The sequence below is a fragment of the Rhodnius prolixus genome, unplaced genomic scaffold (assembly GCF_049639745.1).
Source record: "Rhodnius prolixus isolate KJV_2025 unplaced genomic scaffold, Rpr scaffold_9, whole genome shotgun sequence".
Lineage (NCBI taxonomy): Eukaryota > Metazoa > Arthropoda > Insecta > Hemiptera > Reduviidae > Rhodnius > Rhodnius prolixus.
The window spans coordinates 4,080,730-4,104,898 of record NW_027411604.1 but is presented as its reverse complement, the minus strand read 5'-3'; the positions used below and the strand labels follow the sequence as shown (position 1 = coordinate 4,104,898).

At 37.0% G+C, this 24,169-nt stretch overlaps 1 protein-coding gene across 1 annotated transcript in view; it reads right to left on the bottom strand.

The window, feature by feature from the left end:
- The window catches only part of LOC141454538 (stromelysin-1-like), a 47,242-nt gene that overhangs the window by 9,539 nt on the left and 13,534 nt on the right, over positions 1 to 24,169 (bottom strand). Inside the window, exons 2-8 of the mRNA XM_074128886.1 lie at positions 21,859 to 22,020; positions 12,299 to 12,492; positions 12,052 to 12,216; positions 9,185 to 9,315; positions 6,326 to 6,478; positions 5,033 to 5,412; positions 287 to 431 (exon numbers count right to left, since the gene is read on the bottom strand). Coding sequence (XP_073984987.1) covers positions 287 to 431; positions 5,033 to 5,412; positions 6,326 to 6,478; positions 9,185 to 9,315; positions 12,052 to 12,216; positions 12,299 to 12,492; positions 21,859 to 22,020 — 1,330 coding nt within the window. The remainder of the gene's footprint in view (positions 1 to 286; positions 432 to 5,032; positions 5,413 to 6,325; positions 6,479 to 9,184; positions 9,316 to 12,051; positions 12,217 to 12,298; positions 12,493 to 21,858; positions 22,021 to 24,169) is intronic.

Sequence of the window (24,169 nt, the reverse complement as noted above, 5' to 3'; positions counted from 1 at the left end):
AAGAGGATCTTTTATTAATTAGTTGTGATTGAAAGCGGTGATTTCTATTTAAGTTAACGCGCTTCAGATTGTACCTTACATTAGCGACCTGGACCTGTTCAAGCTACTGCCATCCTTAGGATCAGTTTTCACTCCATAGATACTATTCTATTACAAAATCCAAGAGCATGACGCAGATTTCCAACGAGGAAAACACGAAAATTTGAAATTTGGTCTTACTTTAAGGTACAAGCATATAACTATTTAATCAAATAAAAAAAAGTAAATAAATTTTATATATAGTTACCATGGAAGAACACTATACTAGAATCCGGTCTTTCATATAGAGCGTCCACAGTCTTCACAGATTCTGGCAATTTATGAAAAAATGTGCGGAATTTAACTGGATAATCCTTTTCCACTTTCCCAGCATTCTTTAGTCGCCATAACATCTGGAAAGTAAAAAAAAATAACATTATATGACTTATCTAGGGTGGTAAAATTATTTCAACATTATATTCAGTCATTTTGAGAAGGGTCTAGCATCTAACCGCTCGGCTACCGTAGTGACTAGCAAACATACTTGACTGCGAGTTTCTCATATTAACCATTAAAGGTATAGACCGGGGAATATATCCTAGTACCACAATACATCTTAGCTTTACGGGTCTAGCATCTAACCGCTCGGCTACCGTGGCGATTAGCAAACATACTTTACTGCAAATTTCTCATATTAACCATTAAAGGTATAGACAGGGGAATAGACTAGTACCGCAATACATCTTAGCTTTACAGGTCTAGCCTCTAACCGCTCGGCTATCGTGCCGACTAGCAAACATACTTTACTGCAAATTTCTCATATTAACCATTAAAGGTATAGACCGGGGAATATAGCCTAGTACCGCAATACATCTTAGCTTTGCGGGTCTAGCCTATAACCGCTCGGCTACCGTGGCTATTAGCAAACATACTTTACTGCAAATTTCTCATATTAACCATTAAAGGTATAGACAGGGGAATAGACTAGTACCGCAATACATCTTAGCTTTACAGGTCTAGCCTCTAACCGCTCGGCTATCGTGCCGACTAGCAAACATACTTTACTGCAAATTTCTCATATTAACCATTAAAGGTATAGACCGGGGAATATAGCCTAGTACCGCAATACATCTTAGCTTTGCGGGTCTAGCCTATAACCGCTCGGCTACCGTGGCTATTAGCAAACATACTTTACTGCAAATTTCTCATATTAACCATTAAAGGTATAGACCGGGGAATATAGCCTAGTACCGCAATACATCTTAGCTTTGCGGGTCTAGCCTATAACCGCTCGGCTATCGTGGCGACTAGCAAACGCCAGATTTATTTTTAATGGGTTTATCCATAACTTCGCTCAATTTCCGGATAAACTGAATTGTTCTCTGCCTTCAGAAGAAGCGCATATCGTAAAAAATATTAATATTTCTAGATATTTCTTTAAATATTACCGCCATTCGCCTGAGACACTACATTAAACAATTTTCATCCTTCTTTAAATATTCTGGCCAGCTTTTTGCCCTCTTTACCCTCGTTAATTTGTAGTTTTGATATCGTGTTGGGAGTAAAGGGGGGAGTACCAGACAATGTGTGTAATGGAGTGAAGATTGATATCGGTCTGGTTAAAAAAAGGGAAGAGAAGTGCCAATACAACTGGAAATAAATCGATGTGTTATCATCAAAATATATGAACTTTTTAGGGGCTAAATCCGATCCATATCATAACTTTAGATTTATGTATTGAAACCTTGTATGTGACAGAAACAGTAGAAGGCTTTATTAGTTTTGTGTTCAAGCGAAGATTTAATGAATCATTACACTCTATAGAGGGAACCTTTCAAAATTATTGCTCGGTAATTAAAAACTATAGTTACATTCGCTGAGGGGTTTTATCCAATCATAAGTTATAAAATATTGATCTTCATCCAGTTTTATTGATATAATATTCGTTTGTTTTTCAAGCTAAGTTCTATTGGTTCAATTCCGGTCTAAGCCTCGAACTTTCAGAGTATGGGGAAAAAGAGTAACGTATATTATTGACGCAACTTCTATTTTTAAATTTAACGCTCTCGCGTACTGATCATCTCACTATCTATTGACAGATAATAAAAAGAGATAATAAATTATTACAAACGTAACCAAAAAAAAAATCCCACTAGTTGGAAAATAGAAGGAAAATAGAAAACATTAATGCAGTTTCCATCAAGATAAGGCTGAAAATATAATTTATGAATAACGTTGGAGAACCGAGAATAAAGTATTCCACGTGTGGTGCTACCACCTGCTGGAAAATAGTTGCATATTTTATTTTTCCCTTGTCATGGTTGATGCTGTTTGCGGGGTCTCCATACTGCAAGGATTCTGTCCGGTCTCCTGGAGGGGGGTTTTTCCCCTCCCCTCCAGTCAATGTTAAAATAGAGTAAATAAACCTTTGCGGATAGAAAAAAAAAGAAGGTAACCGGAAATAAACCAAGTGTCGGTATCCCATCTGCGAATAAATAATAAGCTTAGAGAATGCGGGTATTTTTAGTTTATGTATTAAATAATAATTTCTCTTATTCTAGCAAGAAAAAGTATTACGATCTTAGATCCGCTGAAGTTTTTCACAGTTGGTCCTGTGTGTAGCGTCAATCTGCAGACTGTGCAGTGTGTGTGTGTGTGTGTGTAGTCAGCGTAAATTGAAAACGAACAAAAAATGCTGAAATTACGAAATTTCATCCCCTCCAATAAGATATTGTGCTGCAGAAGCGATTTCATTGTTTCTTCCCTATTTACTCGAAACCTTCTATGGTTTTTATCGTTGATTTTTCACTGTCGTATGTTTATTTATTGTACCTGATTTCGAAAAATTAGTGTATGGAAGTTTCCGGAAAATTTTAATTACGTTTTACGGAAGTCGTTTAAATGCTTACGTCATTAATTTTTTTAAAAATTAATATCCAAATAAACTTGAAAATTTATGGTGTTTACTCTCCTACAATTGAATATTTAACCAGTTAAACGTGTATACACGTTAAACCAAATCTCTGTTACGGGTGCGTTCGACGTGTATACTCGTTGTGAAAAAAATAATAAATTGCCATTAAACTATAAAAACTCGAAATTTTAATAAAATACAATAAGAATATTATTTGGTGGGCATGTTTCCTTTTATCTTACCAATAGAACTGCCAAGTATCTTATACGGAGCGGGGGGGGTGGGTGGAGGGAGCCAAATGATAAGTGGTTGGTACATGTTTGGTCTCCGCATTAGAGATTGGGGAATTACGCACACAAATAGAAGCTCCTCAACCCTTTGTACAATGCCCGTTTTTACCTTTTAGATAGAGGTTCTTACCTCTTTCTCAAAATACAATAGTTTCAACATTCGCTGATGATACTGCTATACTTTCATCTCACTCCGATCCGGTGCAAGCCAGTCAGAATATTCAAACTCACTTAAAGCTTCTCGAAACCTGGTTCCGAAAATGGAAAATTAAAATTAATGAACAAAAGTCAGTAAACATTACGTTTACTCTAAGAAAATCTGCGAGTCCACCAGTTCAACTGAACGGTGTAACGATTCCTCCAGCTGACGCAGTACGATACTTAGGACTGTACATTGACAAGAGACTCACCTGGAACCCACATACTCGACTGAAACGACAAGACGTGAACAGACGCTACAAGCTACTTAGTAGACTACTTGACCGCAGATCCAAACTTGACGTGAATCACAAACTGACTATTTACAAGACCCTGTTAAGACCCATATGGACATACGGAGCAGAAGTGTGGGGCTCAACCAAACCCTCTAACTCCAAACGCCTACAGACATTACAATCCAAAATCCTAAGGAAAATCCTGAATGCTCCTTATTACATTTCTAACCTTACCATACACACTGACCTACACATCCCTTTTGTCACTAACCTAATAAAGTCTCGCTACCGCAACTTTCACAGCCTCCTAGCTCTCCATCCTAATCCTCTTGTCCAACAACTCTCCTCTCCTCACCTTCCCGACAATCCTCCTCGACGCTTGAAGCGAAAATGGCCTAGAGATTTGTTGTGACTAAATCATTGCGAAAGAGTTTCACCAGTGGGTGATTGCTCTAATCATGTCATAACAAGTGAACTGGACCAGTAAGATCATGTTTACTTGGTGCAACAATTGTTGCAGTTGTAAATACACAAATAAAGTGAAAAAAAAAAAAAAAAAAAAGATAGAGGTTCAGATCTCCAGTTCGAGCATGATTTCATTTTGAGCACAGAATTCAAAAAGCTCTTTTCTTCCTTGTAAAAGCTATTGCGTCCTTAGTTAACTAGAGCAATGCATACGTGAAGAAGCGGTGCAAGATTTTTGAATGAGCACAGAATGCTCTGGTAATCTCAAGCCCTCCCCCCCACAGAGATTGCAGAAAAAGTCGCTTGCAGTGACTATTACGGACGTTGTTAAACGTTTGGTTGTTTAGCCCTGCGTTCGACGTGTATACACGTCATTGTCTGATTTTAATTCCGCACACTGTGGGGTTTTTTTTTGTTTTTTTAAACTAAATTCCACTCTTAACTGGTTAAGGTTCAAACCAAAATCGAGGTCCACATTTCCGTATGGTATAAACAGGGCATTGACGTCAGTTTTGCCCTAAGGCTAGATATCTACTGGAGTTTGTTTGTAGTACGTGTAAGGAGGGGGGCCTAAGTTTTGAAAAATTTAAAATGGATCCCCTAAAATACGGAATGAATAGCTGTCGGCAGTTCCCTAAAGCAGATATACTGTTCACAGCCAGCTTCTTCTTTAAGATGTTAATAACCTGGCCCGCCCCCCAAATGTAAATATATCTTCTGAAAAGTAAGCAAAAAGTGAAAAGTAAACTTTTGAGTTTTCCTTCGGGAAATATTTAAATGCCATAAATCATCTCGTATCCTTTACAAAGGAAAGTTGGTCCACAAATATTTACGCAGTTAATTTTCCTTAGATTAATTAAGTTATGAGTTTAAATAAGAAAAGAAAACAAAAAACCAAAACAAAAGCTTACCTCTCCTTTAATGATGAACAGTTCTCCTCTGATAAAAGACGCTGAATCAATGCCTTGCTCGTGATTTCCACAAGCGTCCTCAATCTCTGGTATATATGGTTCATCTCTGTGCGGGCTATCACCACTTGTCTTTCTGTCATTATCAGTTCCATCATCATCACCCTCCTCTCGGCCTTGATGACCTTCCTCGTAGTCATATGATGGTGTACAAGGACTCGACTTTGTTGTCGTAGTTTCCTGATATCTTGGCGTGACACTTCTAGGCAGTTGAGGATATCTAGGCGCGTCGTATGGTTGTCTGGGAGGTGGACGTGGGATATTCCTCCATTTTGGCCATTCTCTGTCCACGCGGTTATCATCGTCGGGGAATTGTCGGGCGACTAAAAATGAAAGGAATTAAAATTAGTAAAATGAAAAATAATAATAATCAACCCAATTAATGAAAGAACTTTCTGGAACTGGAATATGCAGGGTGAACCAGTAAGTATTGTCCATAGGCCTACTGTTTGTAGTACATCTAAAGTGGAGTTCAATGACGTATTGGCCAACTTCATATTTTCCACTGTTCTTGAGCGACGTCACTTTAATTTTTTTTGCTCTAAAATCATTACTTTTTTCCAATAAAAATGTTTTTACTCAGAAAGTTTTAGTCCGAATTCGATTCTGATGACACGGTTAGAAAGACAGATAAATTTTCTAAAAATTGACACCATTTTCAAGCATAATCTCAAACAGCCTCAATCTTCCTCCAGGATACTGGGAAAATAAAAGAAATCGAAAATTTTTGAAGAAAACTCATTAGGCCCTTATGTGATCATTATCAGACCTAGGTGCTGGCACTTTTTATGTAAAAGTTTCCTTGACTAATGTGGGCTGTTGAGGAGATTGAGGCTGTTTGGAGAATAGCTTATGCTTCGAAATGGTATCAATTTTTAGAAAATTTATCTGTCTTTCTAATCTTGTCGTCAGAATCGAATTCGGAATAAAACTTTCTGAGTAATACCATTTTTATTGGAAAAAAAGGTAATGATTTTAGAAAACAAAAATTAAAGTGACGTCAACAGTTGAAAATATCAAGTTGTCCAATACGTCATTGAACCCCACTTTAGATGTACTTCACACAGTAGGCCTATGGACAATACTTACTGGTTCACCCTGTGTATATATTCTATAAACTCTCTTTTATTCATGATCCATCTTGAAAAAAGGGCGAAAACTCGATGCAGGAAATCGCACCTAATCGCAATACACATCTATTTAATGAAGTATATCAGAAATTAAAGCTAAACTTACTGTAAAGTTCATGCATGGCCAATATGTCGTCATAACCAAGTTCACTTCCTGTCCCCTTATAATACGGGTTCATTATAGAATCTGGTTCCGGTGAATGCGATAAACCAAGACTGTGACCTAGTTCATGCAATAATACTGTAGCAAAGTCAACAGCTGAAACACAATAATAATATTATTTACTCTTGTATAAAGTCCAAATAAACGAAAGTATACGTACGTATAACACTGGCCTGTCTCTACCCAGTAATATTGTTAGATTTGTTTTTTCTGGAACTGCCACCCTCGTTCAGCAGTTCTTGTTGACAGCTTCCTGAACGATCTCTGTGATCATATGAAAGCCAGAAATCCCCTTTATCTACCAACACCCCAACCATACTGAGCAAAAATATTGTAAACATATTTTTCTCCAGATCTGTTTACGTCTTTGAAATAATAATATTGTGCAGACTGACGTACAAATTCAATTGTAGCCAACCGCTTTTTAAAGGTTCAAGTTATTCGTAAATACAATAAATAATTTTTCTATATTTTATTTTCTTTTACCACTATTCAGGAATCGTGCAGATTTTCAATTTATCCAGGAAATTTTCCGTTTTGAAAAATCTCTCACTTTTGCCCTTAAATCGGTTTTTGGAAAATGGGGGCAGTCTCCAGAGTTTATTTATTTATTATTTACAATTTATTTACAAAGTATTTACAGGAGTACCTGTAAATAATTATAGCTCCTACACAGTCCTAGAATTATCACACAGGCTAAAGGGGAAGTAAAATTTAGAATTAGAGGGAAAAATTGCATAAAAACCTCTAAAATGTAAAACAAAATGCTAAAGCCTAAATTAAACTTTAGTCTGATTATACGTTTAACTCTTTTATGTTTATATTGAGAGTTAATATCGTATCTTCCTGTCTGGCTGTAAATAGGTATGTCACTGTCTTGTAGTTTGGTGAAAAATCTGTGTGCACTATTTTTAACTATGTCTTTAATATAAGTAGAGTCGGTATTTTTGTGGAGCGTCTTGACATAAATGTACCTGGGTGAGTCGGTGGCCATTCTTAAGAATTTGAAGCTTTTTGAAGTTGGTATTACAGGTTAGGTTCCATGCAGGGCAGGCATATAGCAACATTGGCCTTACAATTACACGATGTTTGGGGTATCAACATTTGGAGTCCCTTGATAAGAGAGGAAATAATTTCTTGATAGCCGCTTTTCCTTTATTAACTCGGTCATTTATGTGAGCTGTGAATGTCAGCCTCCTATCCATTATATGTCTCCAGAGTAAATAGCGAAGGCACAATGGAGAATGGGAGAGCACTGGTAGCAAAGAATGGTCTTCCCTTACGCTAGTTCCCCTCTCTGGAGTGGAGGGACGATAAAAATATGTATATATATTTCTTCGTAATTCGGTACTGGAGGTGAATTTGGCAGATTATCTGTTCTTGCAGAGTTATAAAGAAGGTGCGATCTTGTATTATACGGATGTCAGATGTGGAGTGTTACTCAGAACCCATGGAATGATTGCCTAACTTTTTCAATGACATCACTTTTGAAGTGACTGAGCAAACTCAGTGATCTGGACAGAGAGAACGTGAATCATTTTAATAGGGTGAAAAAATAAATGCCAGTTTTCAGTCGTGATACATTTATTCTGATCTAGAGACTAGGTCATCTTTAGAACTGTCCATGAACAGACAAGACAGAAGACTCACCAACCCTGTAATGTAAAAATACTACTTTGTAAACTAGCCCTGAAGATGACCTAGTCCCTAGGTCCGAAAGCTCGGCAGAATAAATCAGTATCACGACTGAAAACTGCCATTTATTTTTTCACCATATTGAAACTATGAATCAGTCACCAAAAATAATGAAAAGTGAATCATTTTGTTCAAATAGTTTTTTCGATTACGGAATGAGTAGACTAATTACCCTGACAAGGCATTAACGCTTAATTCTCTTTCATGTTCATTTTGAGATGAGCGATAGATCTCCCCTTGAAGTAGTTTATCTGGGATGAAGTAGAAGTTCTCTGGACCAACCTTTAAGATCTTGGGACAGTGCGAAAATCTTTCTGTGTAATGACCGTCAGATATCTGAGACATTCCTCAGGTTGTTAATAGAAATAATTTACATTTAGAAGACACTTTGGTGAAACAGGCCTAGAACTTGATGTCTCGTGCAGATTCTGTTAGGAGATGAAGGGAACTCTTTAACACCTCCTTAACTGACTACGATGACCATCACTTGTGGAAGATTTCAGCCGCCTAGGAAATAACCAGGTCTTCTCAAATGTGATGGGTTTGGATGAGTTGTTGTAGGCTTCAATAAGAGGGAAAATTTAGGAACGGCGAAGAGCATATTATTACATCCCAAACAAATAAAAGAAAAAATCTTATTCTCTCGTCTCTCCTTTATACCGTAAATCCAAATCCAAATCATGCTACTGTTTCTTGACACTCCTAGTTCCTCTATACATAAGTTTGTTGTTTCGTTTGCAGATCTACCACTTAGCCTACATCCAACAGCTTAATCTTAACGATTTTCTTAGGCTTTCCAAGTGTTTCCAATAATTAGAAACTTCAACATCATGAAAAAAACTTAAAAAGTAAACAGTAAAAGTAAAGTAATCGCCTATTTTTTCAGGCGGGGCTTAACGTCCAACTACCAATTAGGTGACGTGGACGCAGGCGCCTAGCAAACATACTTTACTGTAAATTTCTTTTATTAATCATTAAATAAAATCCAAGGCCTAGAGACCGGGAATCGAACCCAGTACCACAATACATATTAGCTTCGCAGGTATCGCCTCTAACCGCTCGGCTACAGTGGTGCCCTAATTAAAAAGTATAACAAAAAAAAATTACCATCATCAAATCTTCCTTGCTTGATCACCCACGTTTCATCGCCATCAAAATGGATATCGCCACGAAGTGGTTCATAGGTCGAAGGAAAGAAAGCATGACCTAAAACATTGCCCGGTCCATCGAAAGGAAATCTGGGGAAAAAAATAAAAGAAACTTTGTAAAACCAATCTACGTAAAGGAAAAATAATTCTTGGTTCTTACATTTTCATTTATTTGTATTTTCTTACAAAAAAATAAAAAAAATGCTTTAATTGAATATTGACTGGTAAAAAAAAATGATCAATAATTTATTTTTTCCGAAAATTTGGAAATGGGGGAAAATTCTAATGTTGTGCATGTGAGAGAGAAATAAGAGATAATCCTTAAGTGTGTTTCGTGGCAATTTAGAAATACTTGAATAGAAAAATTTAAAATTGATTTATCAAGCCACACATAGATAGTGTTACTAGTTTATAGGAACAATAATTGATGTGTTAATCATTGAATCTTGAGGTGGATCAATAAAAACTGAATCATAAATCAGAGAGTTATGTGCAATAACCGCTTGAGGTCAACATTCAAATTTATGCAATGCCCTATATTTTATATATTTTTATAATTTTTTTTTTTTGTCATTCTAGAATGGCCATTAACTTTCGTGTAGTTCATATTATTATTTATAGAAATTTAATTTCTTTTAATTTAAAAAAAAGAAGGGGTTCTTTAACATGAAACGTAAATAACACAATAAAAGATCTTATTTATCGTATTTATAATAACTTCTTTTTCCTTTTTTTATGTAATTATTTTTTGATAATGGTTCACAATTTCAATTTAAATTAAAGACATAATAAAATTGGTCCCTCTGAGTTCTTTATTAGATTAGAAAAAGTTTATATTAAAACTGTCCCGGTAGGGTTGATCGTCAAAAAAAAAGTGCGCGAAAAAGCGTAAACGTTGAAAAACACACAATTTTGACAATTTTTTTTTTTCCTCTTTTTTCTATAGAAGGTAGAATTTTCAAATTTTCTTTATAATGTAGGGAAAATCCTCCTTTATGACTGGAATTTTTCCATAATAACATAGTTAATTAGTTTAACGAGAAAAACTATGCCAAAAATGGGGCACTTGCAAAAATTGTTCTTACTCTTCTTGTTGTTACTTTTTAAGCGCCTAGTCTGGTACCGCAATACATCTTAGCTTTGCGGGTCTAGCCTCTAACCGCTCGGCTACCGTGGCGACTAGCACACATACTTTACTGTAAATTTCTCATTTTAACCATTAAAGGTATAGACCGGGAAATATAGCCTATTACCGCAATACATCTTAGCTTTGCGGGTCTAGCCTCTAACCTCTCGGCTATCGTGGCGACTAGCAAACATTCTTTACTGTAAATTTCTCATATTAACCATTAAAGGTATAGACCGGGGAATATAGCCTAGTACCGCAATACATCTTAGCTTTGCGGGTCTAGCCTCTAACCGCTCGGCTACCGTGGCGACTAGCAAACATGCTTTACTGGTAAATTTCTCATATTAACCATTAAAGGTATAGACCGGGGAATATAGCCTAGTACCGCAATACATCTTAGCTTTGCGGGTCTAGCCTCTAACCGCTCGGCTACCGTGGCGACTAGCAAACATGCTTTACTGGTAAATTTCTCATATTAACCATTAAAGGTATAGACCGGGGAATATAGCCTAGTACCGCAATACATCTTAGCTTTGCGGGTCTAGCCTCTAACCGCTCGACTACCGTGGCGACTAGCACACATACTTTACTGTAAATTTCTCATTTTAACCATTAAAGGTATAGACCGGGGAATATAGCCTAGTAACGCAATACATCTTAGCTTTGCGGGTCTAGCCTTAACCGCTCAGCTACCGTGGCGACTAGCAAACATACTTTACTGTAAATTTCTCATATTAACCATTAAAGGTATAGACCGGGGAATATAGCCTACTACCGCAATACATTTTAGCTTTGCGGGTCTAGCCTCTAACCTATCGGCTATCGTGGCGACTAGCAAACATACTTTACTGTAAATTTCGTTTATTAACCATTAAAGGTATAGACCGGGGAATATAGCCTAGTACCGCAATACATCTTAGCTTTGCGGGTCTAGCCTCTAACCGTTCAGCTACCGTGGCGACTAGCAAACATACTTTACTGTAAATTTCTCATATTAACCATTAAAGGTATTGACCAGGGAATATAGCCTAGTACCGCAATACATCTTAGCTTTGCGGGTCTAGCATCTAACCGCTCAGCTACCGTGGCGACTAGCAAACATACTTTACTGTAAATTTCTCATATTAACCATTAAAGGTATAGACCGGGGAATATAGCCTAGTACCGCAATACATCTTAGCTTTGCGGGTCTAGCCTCTAACCGCTCGGCTACCGTGGCGACTACCAAACATACTTTACTGCAAATTTCTCATATCAACCATTAAAGGTATAGACCGGGGAGTATAGCCTAGTACCGCAATGCATCTCAGCTTTGCGTGTCTAGCCTCTAACCTCTCGGCTATCGTGGCGACTAGCAAACATACTTTACTGTAAATTTCGTTTATTAACCATTAAAGGTATAGACCGGGGAATATAGCCTAGTACCGCAATACATCTTAGCTTTGCGGGTCTAGCCTCTAACCGTTTGGAAAACGAGATTAAACTATTACTTTACTTACTTCTAAGTGCACATTTTAGTCAAATCGTAATTTATTTTCTACCCATCCATTCCATTTCCTAAATTCATAATATACATGGAGTCTAGGGAAGTTTGAATGGGTATGTTTTCTACGCAACCCATCAAGACAAAATTTTACCTTCATTCACCTCTTTAACTTCATACAAAGCCATAATAATAGATATACATTAAAACTTACGCATCTCCATGAAGTCCCCTATAAAATCCTATAGTGATATCTGAATCTCTGGGATTGGATACTTCGGTGAACGTCAGCAGTCCATATTTGCCCCATGTACCTAAGGCTCGTCGGATTTCAGACAGAACATCATGACGATTTAATTGTGGTGGCCAATTTTCCAAACTGTTAACATAAAAAAGAAAACAAATAAATAATTGATCGAACTTATCGACCAAATATTAAATAATATAATAAAACTGCTTACAAATAAGTAAGATGTTTTTTATCCCATCCTTGCGATGCTAATATGTATCTTTTATTCCGATGATGGTGATGATGTTGATGTCCATGATGATGTCCATGGCTATGATTGTGTGGATGATGATGGTTATTGGAATTTATTGTCACAGTAGAATTTTTCACAACATCTGGGAGTCCGCAACGTTTCGAATTGAATAACTAAAACAGTAAGGAGGATTAAACAGTCAGTGCAGAAGACAGACAAACCAACATTTGTTGTTAACAATGTATAAACTATTATAATTGTCAGTAAACATTAGCCCTGAAGATGAACTAGTTTCTAGGTCGTGCGTGGCTAAAAATAAATACAAAATTACGACTGAAATTGGCTTCCTTTTAAATTTTTAAAAGAAAATTTACGTAACCGGAAATGCGAGGTTTCTCTCTAACTTTTTTTTAAGGGAATTTGTATTTTAAAAAGATAAAAATAGTTTTTAAGGGAAATGGAACAAAAACTTCTAAAATGGGAGGATAATCTAAGCTGGTGTGTTGAACAATTTGTCACGAACTTTTGTAGGATCTGGAAGGCAAAGGGCGAATTGGGGTGGAAAAAAAGGATACGGGTGGAAACGAGGCGAGCATTTTCCTCGGTCCCTAGGTCAGCTTTCATTCTAGGGGCATTTCCATTTACTTGGCTAGCTTTTCCGCCCAGGAAAGGGCGCTGCGATTCTGTTACTGCACCACTATCTAATGTCCCTCTTGCTACTCCCACTACATCAACGCTCCAGCCAGCTTTTCCATCTCAATCTTCTATCTTTGTTTAGCTGTATAATACAGGAGAGGCGCTTGTAAACCAGACTTGGTTTTTCTCTCCGGGTTCCGGGTTCTTTTCCACTCCCTGCATCACGGTCTGCACAACTCTTTGGCAATTTCCACAGGTAAAACTTTCTTTCGAACCACCAGGTCCGTAATGTTGTTATGGTTTTGGTCGCTGCTTTAGATATCGCTTATGGTTATCGTCTAGAACACATACTCACACACACCGTTTTGTGTAAACATACACCAACACATTCAAGGTCCTTTTATTTTCCAATTTACAAGACAACACACCTGTTGGGTATCACAGATTCTAACGTTTTTGCTTTGCTCAAGCACTGAATTGAGTTCTGCTTAAACTATCATTTTCCTTTCTTTCTGTATCCGCTTGCGGAAAATCAAGTACATGCTACACACACATACACCCAAAACATTGAAGAAAATACAAAGACGCCACGGTAGCCGAGCGGTTAGAGGCGAGACCTGTAAAGCTAATAAGAATTAAAACTGTCCGGTAGGACAGTTGTATAAGGGTTGACCATCAAAAACTGCACGAAAAAGCGTAACGTTGAAAAACACCCAACTTTGACAATTTTTTTCTCTTTTTCTATAAAAGATAAAATTCCCAAATTTTCTTTAAATCTTACTCCAAACCCTCCTTTATAACTGTAATTTTTTTTCAACCACCCAGATCTAATAGGTTTCGAGAAAAAAGTTGCCGAAAATGAGCAAAAACGGCTTTTTCAAAAAATGTTCTTGTTCTTGTTCTTCTTGTTGTTCTTCTTGTTCTTGTTGTTACCTTTTTTGTAAACAACGTAGCGCCTAAACGCGAGAACCGATTTTCATGAATGAGGTGTCATTCGATTCGGAATTTTATGTAGATGTGCCTTTTGGGGGTCTCGGCGCTGTACATCGAATGGGAGAGGAGTTAGCCCCCTTTATGTAAGGCCCCCTCCAAAATTATTATTACTAATTACTCTGTAAATCTTGTCCCGATTTTGATAAAATTTGGTAGGATGATAGGATTAGGGCTCCCCTACGTAACAATAAAGCGACGATCTGCTCTTACACTTGTTAAGGGGAAGTATAGCAATCATTTCAAATTATCGACATGTGAACCGATTTTCATGAATGGTCATTCGAATCGAAATTTTGTACAGATTTTCACTTTAAAAGTCTCGACGCTTTGCCTCATAAGGAGGGGAGTTTGCCCCACCCAAATAAGGCCCTTTCTAAAACTATTATTACCAATATTTCTACAAAGCTTAGTCCGATTTTGATAAAATTTAGCACGAAGAAGTGATTAAAGTTCCTCTACGTGGCTGTGAAGTGCCATCATGCTGTTACACCTACTAAGAGGAAGTACTACAATCGTTAAAATTAACAATGAGTGAACCGATTTACATCAATGAATTGTCGTTCGATTCAAAATCTTTGCGTTTTAGGGAGAAGTACTGTTTTTCTTGCTCCTCTTAAAAGGAAGTACTGAAATCGCAGTTTTATTTTGTTACTTAAGTACAAATACCTTCCTATTTTATTCAAAACGCTTTCTCAAAAAAAATTGTTATTGAGGATGGTTTGGGGACCGCAACTATAATCATTATTTAAAAAGATCTCTCCAGTGGTAGTTAGGTTCCGATTTAACACCTTATCAGGTTATAATGATAGAATTGCTTATCCCAAATTTTAAAAAAATCTGTAAAGCAGATATATAACTTTCCAAAATAGACAAAAAGAAAAATCTATCCAAAAGTTACAAAAATCTCCTTAACAAAAACTTACAGTTTAAAAAGTTAAGTATAAGGGTTGATTAGACGCCAAAAGGTACACAAATCAGCGAGTACCCAACATTTCATTAATACTTCATTAATAGTTAAGTAATTCTACTGCATTAATTTTCATTAATAAGTTATTTTTTATAATTTATTAGATGTCACAGACCCTTATGCTGGCCACTTCATTTATAATATTTTTTTGTTATAATTATGATAAATCACATATATACGTACATGCATGTTAAAGTAGAAAAAGACAAAGTTAGAGTAGGCTACTGCCTTGAATTCGTCTTACCGAAATATTCGTGAGCACAAATAATACACAGATAATAACAAGTAGATTATTCAACAACAATTATTCATTTCTCAATTGTAATTTAATTTAGTCCCCCTAATTTTACTTATAGTAAAATCCTGGAATAATTAGCTGTCCTAAAAATATGCATATCTTATTTACTTTATATTACATATATAACATTGTGGTATGAATACCTAGATTGAGAATGTAATTGAAGAAAACTATATTATTTGCGATAAAGCCAGATAATTATTACCTATTATTATAAACGTTTGACTACTTCATACAATAACAATTACTTTAATCGAAGAATGAACTTAAACCGACGATTTTTATTTAAAAATAAAAATAAATAAATAAAATAAAATCATTAATGTAAGTTTTTTATAAAAAAAAGTTTTGAATTTTTTAGCCTCAATTTTTTTTTCTTTTTAACCTGTAATTAATAGTTTGATTATTATAAATAACTAGATATTACAGTCAATCTACAGTGCTACTTGAACATATATTTTGTAGACGAAAATGGCCAGCATAAGGGTCTGTGACATCTAATAAATTCTAAAAAATAACTTATTAATGAAAATTAATGCAGTAGAATTACTTAACTATTAATGAAGTATTAATGAAATGTTGGGTACTCGCTGATTTGTGTACCTTTTGGCGTTTAATCAACCCTTATACTTAACTTTTTAAACTGTAAGTTTTTGTTAAGGAGATTGTGGTACTAGGCTATATTCCTCGGCCTTAGGCCTTGGAATTTATTTAATGGTTAATAAAAGGAATTTATAGTACAGTATGTTTGCTAGTCGCCACGATAGCCGAGCGGTTAGAGACTAGACCCGCAAAGCTGAGATGTATTGCGGTACTAGGCTATATTCCCCTGTCTATACCTTTAATGGTTAAAATGAGAAATTTGCAGTAAAGTATGTTTGCTAGTCGCCACAGTAGCTGAGCGGTTAGAGGCTAGACCCGCAAAGCTGAGATGTATTGCGGTACTAGGCTATATTCCCCTGTCTATACCTTTAATGGTTAAAATGAGAAATTTATAGTAAAGTATGTTTGCTAGTCGCCACGATAGCCGAGCGGTTAGAAGCTAGACCTGCAATGCTATGATGTATTGCGGTACTAGGCTATATTCCCTGGTCTATACCTTTAATGGTTAATAAGAGAAATTTACAGTAAAGTATGTTTGCTAGTCGCCTCCGTTCACGACACCTAATTTGGTAGTTGGACGTAAAGCCCCGCCTGAAAAAATAGGCAATTACTTTACTTTACTGAAGAAAATACAAGAAAAACTACATTACAGCTATCCAATTCTAGGCATAGGTAATTTCTTTTTTCTAATAAAGAATTCAGGAACTATAGGTACAAAAATAGTTAACTATAGTTATAATACGAGTATTATAATATATAGTTATAATATTTTACGACAGGAAAAAAAAACTTTTGAAAAAAAGGGATAAAAAAGGAAAACTTTGAGATTTTGCTGATGATGGTAATGATGATGTAAAGTCTTTGATTTGGGGAGGGGGGTGTTGCAGGATGAGTGTGCAAAGATAAGATGAAAAAAGAAATTCTGTGTGGGCACATCTCCATGACTACCATTGGGCCATGTCACTGTGGAACTCTGAAACGGATATATCCATTTTTTTTTTTACTTTGCACTTTACTTTTTACTTTACTTACACATGGGTGGGGAGCGGGAGCTCTAGTGAAAACTCTATGTGAAAATGTGAAAAGCGATTAACGTATTTCTTTTGATAGTTTCCTGTCTAATTCGCTGATGATATCTCCAAGGAAATATGAAGTTTCCTTTTTTTAAAAGCTTTTTCCGATTCAGTGAACCTCAAAGATGTGTGTTAGGGAAAATAAATATCCATTAAATAAGTAACTAACTTGAATTTTCCGAAAGCAAACATATCTCTTAAAAAAAAGTAATATGGATTTTTTCCTCTCTCTCTCTCTCTCTCTGTTTCTTAGTTTAAGAGGTTATAAGAGTTTATTTAATGGTTAGCAGGTCATGGTAGAGACTTCCCTGTGGAAGAAAAAAAGAGGGATAGGTCATTAGGGACCAACTAGGCTATGCGGGACTTTGAAGGGTTAAAACTAATATAATTAGCGGGTACGAATGATGGGTTTGTACTGCGCTCGGTCCATAGATAGATGGGCCAAACAGGAAACTTGTAAGGGATTGGCTGATTTACTGCGCAGACATACACATGTACAGGATATAGACGTACTGGTTTGCCTGGGCGTGCTAGAATTGGGCCTTAGTTGGCGCCAAAGTGCGAACGTGTCCAGGGTGCTGATGATATCTTCTAACTGTACCCAACACACACACTCAGAGAGACAGACTTAGAGTGGCCTAGAACTCTAACCATGGTTTTTAAGGCTTGGTAGCCTTCTTATATCTTCAAGGCAAACACACACACTCGTCATTCCCCCCTGAGAAATCTCAGGTTTACCTCTCTCTCTCACTCCCTCACCCTCTCCTAATTCTTACTTCTCTTCAGAAAACTTATCAGTATCTAATTCCCAGTTAATCTAAGCACACCAAATATACAGGGGGTAAACTCTAAACGTTATCGGAACGCATTCTAACAATTTCCGCTTATAAAAATCCTCTGAGTTCCGTAACCTATAGTTTTTTTTTCAAACACAGACTTTACAAAACATATTTAATCGTTACTCAAATTATACAGATTTTAAAACTGTACATTGCAATGACGTAGAAAATCCTTATCACTACAGATTACAGATTATATTATCGGGGTAGGACCTATGCTTCACGGCACCATAGTTAAAAGAGGCTTATTGTGCCATCCTCTTTGGATCTAGTAGATCAAACCTGCCCTACTAAAGAGGTGGAGATCTTTCCCTACTAGTTCTTTTTGCGCTACTATCTCCTTTGGTCTTAAAGATGCAATGGTTTCATAGCTCAATCACTCGAGCAACAGAACAACAGGAGAGAGGCCATTTCCTCCTCATCCTGACACAATCTACACACCGGTTCCGAGCTAATAAGCCCCCACCTTTTACAGATGGACTATGCCCTATGTGCACTGTGTAAAATGTATTGGGGTGTAACAGTACTTGTATATGTTGCTCATGTTCATGTTGTTAGGCTGCGATATCCGCAGGGACGCCAAGTACCCTGAAGAAGTGGCTAATCCACTTCCCCCTACGGGTATCCTTATCACTAAATAGAAATGCCTCAAAATTAATTGTCCCTCAAAAAAATTATAGTTTAGGAAACAAAGTTATATGAAATCGAGATGAGGACAAAAGTGAGAAATTCAATCACTAAAATAGTACTTCCGTTTTGTAAGGATTTCCTCAGAACTCGGAAACTTAGCACTCATTTGTAACAATCTGCTTAAATACCATTTTAGACTGTAGCCTACCCAAACCTACGTCATCTAGATTGGTTTTTGTTTGTAAGTTCGGTCCTTTATTCGAATTCAAATAAAAATAAAAGTTATACAAGATGTGGCTAATAAATAACGAGACTGATGCTGCTACAGAAGAACTATGCATGCGCCAAATCCTAACGACCGACACCTGTGCAGGAGTGAAGCCTCCTCTTTCGATTGTAGCGTCTCACGTGTTTTTGTAGAGAAATCTGTCTGACCGGAACCTGACGTGTTTGTGTAAGAGGTGTTAGTTTCGTTTTGCCTTAATAATACAGCCTACGTAGTAGAGCGACGAATTGTCGCGAAATTTCACATCAAAACTTTGGTAAAACCGCTACTGAAACTTATCTTTTATTAAAAGAAGTTTATGGCGATGAATGTTGTATCACGTGCGCGACTTTTTGAGTGGTTTAAGTGTTTCCAAGATGGCCGAGAAGACGCTGGAGATGATGATCGCCCGGGTCGCCCTTCCACGTCCAAAACGGATGAAAATATCGATTATAATTAATCAGCATTACTACCGGTGAGGTGCTTGCTCAACTCCGGTGAAACAGTAAGGAAAAAAACGATCCGATTTTTTGGAAGAACAAGTCACAAGGTTCTCCATTCAAGACAATGCGCCGCCTCACACTTCATTGTCTTTCCAAGACGTTTCTAGCCAAGTACAACATGCCAGTTTTAGGGCCATCCGCCTTATTCGCCTGATCTGGCCCCATGTGACTTTAGATCTGTTCCCCCAAAGTCAAATCTGCATTAAAAGGAACACGATTTCAGTCCGTTGAAGCTGTGTGAAAAAAAAAGCGGCACGCGTCATGCAGGAGCTGACAGAAAAAGACTTCCAGCACTGTTTCGTTATTTAATAGCCCCACCTCGTAGACATACCGAGGTATACTATAATACAAAACGTTGGCCTTTATTCTGCAAAGTGGGACTTCCAGTTTTGGGAATTTGATTTTTTAAGCTTTTAGTGTTCTTCACATAACTTTTTATTGATTAATTTATTGATTAGCTTTTAGTTAGTTGATTAATATAATCAGTAATTTACTAGTTTTGGTCTAATGTTTTGGATATTTGATGGGAATATTCCAAAAGGGGATGATCTAATGGAGTTGAGGGAATAGTATTAATTCTGTGATGAAGGGGAGGATCACTAAGTTTACAAAGGGTGGCCAAATAATGTGTATTTGGACAAAATAGTTTTTGGGATGTGAATTATCTCTCCATCCCGCTAGGATCATCATACAAAGTAGGGGAATATGTTGCAAGGGTGTGGATGTGTGGGCAGTGGGCTGGAATACGAGGGCGTCCCGCTCTGACCATGGGATTCCCTCCCTCTCATTCAGTCTTGCCAACAGATTAAACTAACCTAATCTCCCTTATCCCCCCAGGCTAACCTTGTATTTAGAGATAACCGCTGAGTTTTGAGGCTTTCTTACTCTCCTGTAAGATCGCCTTCTGCACAGTGATGCGCACAGTTGCATCTAGATCGATTCTCACTTCCCTCGCCCACCTCCAAAATCTCTCACTTCCGAGTTGTTAAAGTTGTTGCTGCAGTTCTCTCATCCTTTCATGCTGTCAAAAGCACACTTCATTAACCTTTCCTGTCTGCTAAGTTAGGCAACGTCATAGTTAATTATGTACGTCACATTGCGTCACAACACTGATACGTCAATTTTTCTCTTTTTTTTCACTTTACATTTTCTTCGTATTTTTCCTCCTCTCACTAATCTTGGTACAATTTCTCAGCTTCCCTTTTCTTGAACTAGTTTTGAGGATGTCCTCTAATACGTATATTGAGAATCTCGAAAATTCCGAGACTTCTCACCACATTTATACTTATCTATTTCTAAAAATCAACTCAATCAACTCTCAAAAAACTGTAGTATGATGAAACCTTCCCTTGAATTTGTAGGTTGTAGATTGTATTAAAAGGGCGGTTCCACCAAAAAAGGGGAAGGAATGCAGGCAATCCAAAATGTCCATTGTTCCCCGCCCACCCTTCATCTCATGAGAGATACCGGGAGCTTTAAAACAACAAATCCGGCTAAAGATGCCAATAAAATAAACTAATAAAGTAGTGACAGGACACTAGCACTCAATCGCCCTAGAAAGTTCGTTAAGATTACCAGATGCTACAATCTCCGGTAGGGAGACATTTGACCTTCCGAAGACGAGAAATCTAGTTTTAGAATAAACGGGGCACACCTCCTACAAAGTGCCGAGCAGTCTCATTGGGGACTCACCATAGCCGGCGCAGATTGGCGAGACTGGGTAAGGCCACATTTGAAAAAATGGGTACACTAAATTCCACTCAACATCTGAACCAACTGGCCGGATCCGGGACCTGCTAAAACCAACTATAGCCGTTTTTGATAGGCCAAGAATTTCTTCAGGCTGACGGCAGTCAGCTCGTCGGGATCTCCACCGTTTCCGATGTTCCTTCAAAATCCACTGCTCCACTGCTCTTTTCTACAACGTCGATAGGGTACACAGGGATAATGGGCTGAGGTGTCATTGTTATCATCGCAGCTCCTTCCTTTGCTGTTTCATCAGCAAGTTCGTTACCGGGAATGACCAGGGAACTAAGCAACCGAAACAGTATTCAAAGCTCCCAGCAAATTGAGAGCAGCATGGCCAAGAATTGACCGAAATTTGGTTCTTACTAGGAGAGGCCAGAGCTTTAATTGCAGCCTGGCTATCCCCGTGAAGAACCTAATATCAGTATTGGCAAATCCTTTCCAGCGGAGTAAAGTAGCTGCCATCTCAATGGCGGCCAACTCCGCCTGAAAAACAGATGCATAATTACCAAGATCTAGGCAGGTGCGTCCCCATCTGAGCCCAAACTGGGGTCCCTAAATGCAGAGGCCAGCACCTGCCCTATCCATCAATTAACCATCTCTTGAATTAGTGCAGACGTAATTCTTCAACGGAAAGGAGCACTTAACCTATCATTTATTAAAAACCTTTATTATTTTACTTTATTTTATTTTTTTTTTGGTTTTTAGAGTTGTTCTGTAAACGTGGATGTACGCGTTGCTAAAATCTGTTTTATTTGAATCATTTTTCTACAATTTCATTTAGGACAATTCTTTAATACGGATATAAGAAGTAGGTTTTCTCTCTCTCTCTCTCTCTCTCTCTCTCTCTCTCTCTCTCTCTCTCTCTCTCTCTCTCTCTAATGTGCCTTTTCAAAATAAGATGCCACCTTAGGAAAACTTTATTTGGTAAAAGTCTGGAGTATTTTCACCAATAAAAATCAATAAACTGGGACAAAAAAACTCACCTTCTTAGTTTCTTCATCCAATTTCCCAGTCTCTGGGATGCCTCCAAATTTTTGCGCATCACGAATGGCCATCTCTACAGATTCCTGGCTGTACAGTTGTTCAGCATAGCCGTCATTGTTTAGATCACCGTTTAAATAGCCGTATCTCTTTAAAAACTCCAACTATTAACAAAATAAATAATAAATTCAATAGGATGAAAAAAATAACTGCCAGTTTAAGTCATTATAAACTTTATTATGCCGCTAGCTTTCGACCTAGGGGACTAGGGCCATCTTCAAGGCTAATTTACAATACAGGGTAACCAAAGTTATATGCTCCACCCACTATTTTTTTTAACGGCGGGAAATTTCGAAAAAATAAAAAACACGTATTTAATCATTTTTAGTCTAGTTTATTTTCAGTGATTGACCCATTTTTTTAAAACCCTGTATCTCGAGATACAGCATCCAACTTTTGTTTTTCAAATGGAACGTTATATTTTTTGTTGCATATTTTTGTAGTATTTGAGCTCCTAAAAACAACAAAAAAACATTTTTGGAAATCGGTTCGGTTTTTCAAAAGTTATGGTAATTTAAAATATGAAAAACAAATTTCAGTTTATTGTCAAAATTACGTTATTTTTTTTTAAAGAATCTGTTCCAACTGGGCACAATCAACGGATAGGCAAGCCAAAACTCTAGACTCCCACGCTTTGCTTGTAACAGCACTTATGGTGGCGAAGTCAAGATCTAGGCAGGCTAGAAGTATTCGACGTTCAGGTTGCTTTTTCTACAAACGTTTAGGTGGAGTTATAGGAAATCAACTAATCGGCCCATACTTCTACAGAGAGAACTTAACTGGTGAAAGGTATCCAACTTTTTTTTAAGAGACATTTTGCCAGTTCCGCTTGAAGATGTTCATCTACAACGTCGGATAGATATGTATGTCGTATTTTCAACAAGATGGTTGCCCGGCGAGAGTGGTTCGAGGTTAGCTGGGCAGAAATTTCCATTAAAAGTGCGTAAGGACTCATTGTCCCATCCAATGGCCACCTCGATCTTCGGACTTGACCCAAGTGGACTATATTTTGTGGGGATACCTAAAAAATAAAGTGTAAAGTGTCCTTAAACCCGTGGCTCCAGTCGATGATCTGAAACGTCGAATTACTCTAGCCTGCCTAGACCTTGACTTCGCTACCATAAGTGCTGCTACAACCAAAGCGTGGGAGTCCAGAGTTTTGGCTTGCCTATCCGTTGATGGTGCCCAGTTTGAACAGATTCTTTAAAAAAAAAATAACGTAATTTTGACAGTAAACTGAAATTTGTTTTTCATATTTTAAATTACCATAACTTTTGAAAAACCTAACCGATTTCAAAAAAATTTTTGTTGTTTTTAGGAGCTCAAATACTACAAAAATATGCAACAAAAAATATAACGTTCCATTTGACAAACAAAAGTTGGATGCTGTATCTCGAGATCCAAGGGTTTAAAAAAATGGGTCAATCACTGAAAATAAACTAGACTAAAAATGATTAAATACGTGTTTTTTATTTTTTCGAAATTTCCCGCCGTTAAAAAAAAAGTGGGTGGAGCATATAACTTTGGTCACCTGTATACTGTTTTACATCATTTGGCGAGGAAGACAGAAGACTTACCAATCCTCTAATGCTGTAAAACAGTATATTGTAAATTAGCCCTGAAGATGACCTAGTCCCCTAGGTCGAAAGCTAGCGGCATAATAAAAATGTATCATGATTGAAGCTGGCAGTTTTATTTTTTCATCCTATTGAAACTATGAATCAGTCACCAAAAATAATGAACAGTAATAAATTCACCAAATATTTAGTTTCCTCGGGTGATAAATTAAATTTTTTCCTCCTCTTACATAAGAGGATGAATTTGTATAATGCTATAAGATCAAAATAAAGATGGGATTACAAAAATTTTTTAAATAAACAGACAATAAAATTTAAATATATGCACGTATATAAAATCATGCAGACTTCTCATGCCTACACCACGATTATACAGGGTGTCCCAAGGTATATGGATAACAACTTTTTCTCGCAAACTAAGATAGCTAGAAAAAAACTAAAAAATGCGTGTCCCCTTAGTTTTTTTTGTCAGGAATACAAATTTACTTTGTAAATTTTTTTCGGTGCTTCCAGAAGCGAGATACAGGCACCAGCTTCATTTTCTTCAAATGGGGAGGTGCGGTTTTTATTTAAATTTACTGGAACGGTTTTTTTCTGTGAGCGATATTTTAGAAGTTATGAATGAAAACATGATTCTTATAAGAAATTTCAAAATGATAATATTATAACGGTTTTT